Source organism: Chamaea fasciata, unplaced genomic scaffold, assembly GCF_029207755.1.
Source record: "Chamaea fasciata isolate MVZ Bird 193981 ecotype frontalis unplaced genomic scaffold, bChaFas1.0.hap1 SCAF_16, whole genome shotgun sequence".
Taxonomy (NCBI): Eukaryota; Metazoa; Chordata; class Aves; order Passeriformes; family Sylviidae; genus Chamaea; species Chamaea fasciata.
In genome coordinates, this window is record NW_027094101.1 from 9,707,834 (window position 1) to 9,712,307 (window position 4,474).

The 4,474-nt window shown below is 54.2% G+C and overlaps 1 protein-coding gene across 1 annotated transcript; it reads right to left on the minus strand.

The window, feature by feature from the left end:
- Positions 1-487: 487 nt before the first annotated feature.
- On the minus strand, positions 488-4,019 carry NOXO1 (NADPH oxidase organizer 1). Its single transcript, XM_066197845.1, has 8 exons — positions 3,954-4,019; positions 3,452-3,532; positions 3,274-3,337; positions 2,610-2,790; positions 2,193-2,374; positions 1,862-1,975; positions 1,291-1,408; positions 488-1,079 (listed from the first exon to the last, which is right to left on the minus strand). The coding sequence occupies exons 1-8, from the start codon at positions 4,017-4,019 to the stop codon at positions 488-490; spliced, it is 1,398 nt and encodes a 465-aa protein (XP_066053942.1).
- Between the last annotated feature and the right edge of the window lie 455 nt (positions 4,020-4,474).

Consider the following 4,474-nt stretch of genomic DNA (forward strand, 5'->3'; position numbering starts at 1 on the left):
AACTGCCATGACACAGGTGCATCACCCCATCCCTCCCCCTTCCCGTAAGCAGCTCAGGGGGCCAGGGGTGACTCAAGCACTCTGGTGCCACTCCTTTGCCCTCCACGGTGGCTGTGCCAGCTCATCCTGGCGTGAGGAATAACCCAGGCACAGCTGGGAAACGCTCACGTTCTGCAGGGCAGGACAACACCCGCCCCGGGGAGAATACACTGAGCTCCGAGCCAGCTCCAGCTCTGCGGCTGCCGGATCCTCAAGTGACCCCACCGAGTCCTCTCCCCTGTGGAAGCAGGGAGGTGATGGATGTGTGTGTGCTTCTCGGGAAGGGACAATCCCAAACCCTGACACTCCGGTGTTGCTCAGGGAGGTGATGGATGTGTGTGTGCTCCTCGGGAAGGGACAGCCCCAAGCCCTGACGCTCCGGAGCCGCAGCCAGGGACTCCAGCGAGCGGGGTGTCAGCGCTGTCCCCGTGTGCCCTCCCCAGGGACACTAATGCCGGCTGGGGACGGGGAGGGCCGGCCGCAGAGCCGATTGCTGCACGGCGCGCTTGGTGACGGTGCTGCAGCGCTGCAGGATCTCGTGGGGCGAGGGACGGGCTGGCACCTTGGGGACACCCGCGGCCAGCTCAGGGTCAGCCAGGGACGAGCCGAGGTCGGCTGCGGAGGACTCCACAAAGCCGGAGTCGTTCCTGTTCCTGAGGGATGGGGATTTGCTGCCGTGGCTCGGGGCAGGATCGCTCCTGGCTTGCTCCACCTCGGGCAGCGATCGCGACAAGTCGGGTTTCCAGGCCAGCCGGGCGTCCCCGTCACTGCTGCTGGCCGAGCTCAAGGAGGAGCTGTCCAAATCCAGCTCCGGCGTGGAGCTGGCCCTGGGCAGAGAGCGGGATGTGCTTCCCGGAGAGCTGCCGTGCTGCTGCCGGGCCGGGCCGGGCCGGGGCGCCGCCTGCCCCCGGGGCTGCGGGGAGCACAGGCTCGGGCTGGAGGCGTTGAGGCCGCAGCTCAGGATGGTCTGGAGCTTGTGGTGAGGGTTCTGGTAGGGCCGGAGGCACAGCGAGGGGATGTAGCCGGTGCAGCCGTTGTACCTGAGGGCAGGGATGGAAAGAACACTGAGAAAAGCCTTCCAGCACCTCGGGCCAAGGGGAGGGAGCACTTGGGGAAGCAGGTCCGTGGTGCACAGGGGGTGTGGGGACAGGGAAACCATCCCCCAGCTCAGGGGGCTCCCTGTGCATCCCACCCAGGAGGGGAGGAACAGCAAGCAGCTCCCTCAGGGAGCCAGGACTTTGGGATCCTCACCGGATCAGCCACCAGCCGTCGTGGGATCTCCTGAGCACTTCCACGACCACCCCCTGGTTCAGTGAGAGCTCATCTGCCTTCTGAGCCTCGTAGGCCTGCACCACAAAGTACAGGCTGCCTGCAGAGAGAGGGAGAGGTTGGATTTGCCTTGTGGAGAAATGCTCTGATCCCTGTGAGCGACCAGCCCAGCTGCAGGGCAACTGTCCCTGAGTGACTGGCTTGTGCAGGGCCCCCAGTCTGATCCATTTAAGTTGGATGTAAAGAAGAAGTTTTTTACAAAAAAGGGGTGGAAGAAGTTGCCCAGAGAAGCTGTGGCTGCCCCTGGATCCCTGGAAGTGTCCAAGGCCAGGTTGGACAGGGCTTGGAGCAACCTAGGACAGTGGAAAGTGTTGGGGCTGGAACTGGATGGGCTTTAAGCTCCCTTCCAACCCAAATCACTCCATGGTTCCATGGCCCACAGGTGGTGGCAGAGCCAGCCAGGAGAGTCAGAGGTCCAGGCAGGGACCCCAGGCAGTGGATAAAAGTGGTGAGGTTCTGCAGAACTCATGTTTTGATGGAGGAACAGGCTTACCCTCCTCATCTGAGCTGAAGGCATTCTGCATGTCCTCACAGGCATCAAGCTCTTCCAGGTACGAGGCTGGGAACCAAGCTATCTGCTTGTCCGTGTTTTCCACCAGCCACCAGCCTACAAAGAGGAAAAACACCCAGATTTTAACAGCCTGCAAGTCAAGACATGACAATAACCCCTGGGTAAGGGACACAAGAGACAGGAGGGACATTCACTGTCCCCCCAGGTAAGCACACAAGTGCAAACACCTGAACCTCTGACACTACTCCAGCATTTGCCTAGCTATGAATCCATCTGCCCATCCACCCCTGAGACTGAATCCTCTCAGACCTACCAGTCATGTCTTTGATGAGCACTTCCACAATCTCCTTCGGAGCCACTGTGAAGGGTTTGTTCTTTGTGTCTTTGGTTTCAAAGGCCTCGATGCAGCGGTAGCTCTGCGACGCCTGAGGGAGGGTGATGGACAGGGGCTGGGGGTTCTTCTCCCTTCTGAATACTGATGGCATGATCACGGCACTGAAAAGTAAAGGTGCATGTCAAAAAAACTCACGTGAAAGGTTGAGTTTCGTATTGATTTGGGGGAAATCATTTCTGCAGTAGGCTGAGAAAAGCTTCAGGCATCAGAAACAAAATTAAGCTGGATTGAAGCTGAACTGCCCTGGAGTGTAACTGCTGTTTCCCTTCTATTCATATCCCATAACATTTCTGCTTCACAAACAAACAAAAAAAAAATACAACTCATATTTCATACCTGTTTTCAGGGAAGGAGGGATCAAGGTCTTGAGTCTGTGCCTTGAAAAACTGATTCACCTCTTCACCCCGGGAGATTTTCACATCTGTTTTCAGCAGCTCTTGGGAATACGTTTCCAGCAGTTTCAGGATCTCCAGGCACCTGTTCAGCTTCCCACCCTTCCTCTGCTGCATAGTTATACCTTCAAAATAACAAGGGCACAGTTGGGGTAGGACAGCAATGGATCTGGATCCCTGGGAGCAGCCTCTTTTCCCTGAACACTGGGGTGCCCTCACCCACCACCCTTCCTGCCCAAGCCCAAACTGTACAAAGTCACTGTCCCTGCCTCCCTGTCATTTTTAACAGCTACTGATACAATTTTTTAACATCCAAAATTTCTCTTCTTTTCACATGTCAAGTTTCAAGAAGCCCTAGGTCAATGTTTGAAGTGTAGCATTAATTTGCCAAGTGCAGCTATCGATTAAAAAAGCCTTTCTGGGTCATTTGAAGTCTGTACAGGACCCAAACATGCTGATGTGACCCAGTGGTGCCATGGCAGGAGGAGGAGTGAGCCCCTGACCTGTTCCAGAGGAAGGTCAGACTCGGAGGCTTCAGTCTCTGTCATGGGTTATGACTGTCCCCAGCCACTCTCACGTTTGTTGATCCGTCAGAGATTTGCCCTTACCTTTAAACCTGGGTAAACTCCTCAGTGACCCACTCTCAGTGGGGAATTTTCTCTTCAGCTCTTTCTAAAAGCAAGGAGAAGGAGAGAACGGTGATTCCTCAAAGCTGACACGTGGCTGGGCTCCTTCCCCTCCCCAGGATAGGAATCGTGAAATTTGAGGAATTGAAAATTCACTTACATGGAATTTCTTAAAGTCTTCAAACGTCCTGTAGATGAGAATGTTGTTCTGATCTGACCAAGACACAAACATCATGTAGTTCTGTGAAAAGAAAAGGTAAAGGAAAAACAGTTTAATCACAGTGTTCAATTTTGAATGCTTCCAGGCAATCAGCATTTGCTGTGGTTTAGTTGAGGCTTTTAATGTCACATTCAAAAATTAAACTAAACATTAAACCTACAAAAATATTTCCTTAATTTCAGAACCCCAAAGGGATAATCATTGCTGAAGCCAGGAGAATTTTATGGTGCTGTGACAGAAAGAGAGCAAACCACAAGATATTAAGCCCATTAAAAAACAAGTCCCCTTGTCCTAGACCCCTAGGCTCCAACCCCAATACTATGGAGAATAAGCAAGTGTATCCCTGGGAAGAATAACTCAAAAATCCTCTAGTCTCCCAATCTGTAAATTATATTTAAGGAGAAAAACAGAGCCAAAAAAAAGAAAAAAAAAATTCGAGTACCTTCTGTTTTCTGCACTGCATGAAGCCGACAGCCTTCACGTGCACGGGGTACCTGTTGCAGCTCATCTTCCCCACGGCTGCTGCTCCTTCCCAGAGAGCCAGAGGGATGTGTGAGAGGAGGATGAGAGCCGGAGGAAGCAGAGATGCGGCTCCAGCCCCGACTGCCGAGGTTAAATACCCTGCAGCAGGAGGCAGGGCAGAGGTGTTCCCGAGCTTCCTCCTCCGCCCAGCCACCGGGCAGAAATTCCGTGATTTGGCAAACTACCGCGTACCTTTTACCTTTCCCCCCGCTTTTAACATGCAAATGCTGCCGGGCGCAGGCGGGACATAGTTCAGGGAGCCGCGGAGGAGAAAGGCATTCTTTTATCACATCTTAACCCAGTGCCGGGAAGGGAGCCGGGGCTGTTTGCCAGCGCTGAGTTAGAGGAGGTCACAGGGCCAGCAGCACCTGCCCCGAGATATTTCCGGGACACTTGTGAGGTTTTTATGGCTCTATCGCACAAACAGTCACCTGCAGCTCG

Coding starts and splice junctions, on each gene's coding strand:
- NOXO1 (XM_066197845.1), bottom strand. CDS start 4,019: ATGAGCTGCAACAGGTACCCCGTGCACGTGAAGGCTGTCGGCTTCATG. Junction 2,375..2,609: donor CCCTCCTTCCCTGAAAACAG/GTATGAAATATG, acceptor TTTACTTTTCAG/TGCCGTGATCATGCCATCAG. Junction 1,409..1,861: donor CTTCAGCTCAGATGAGGAGG/GTAAGCCTGTTC, acceptor CTCTCTCTGCAG/GCAGCCTGTACTTTGTGGTG.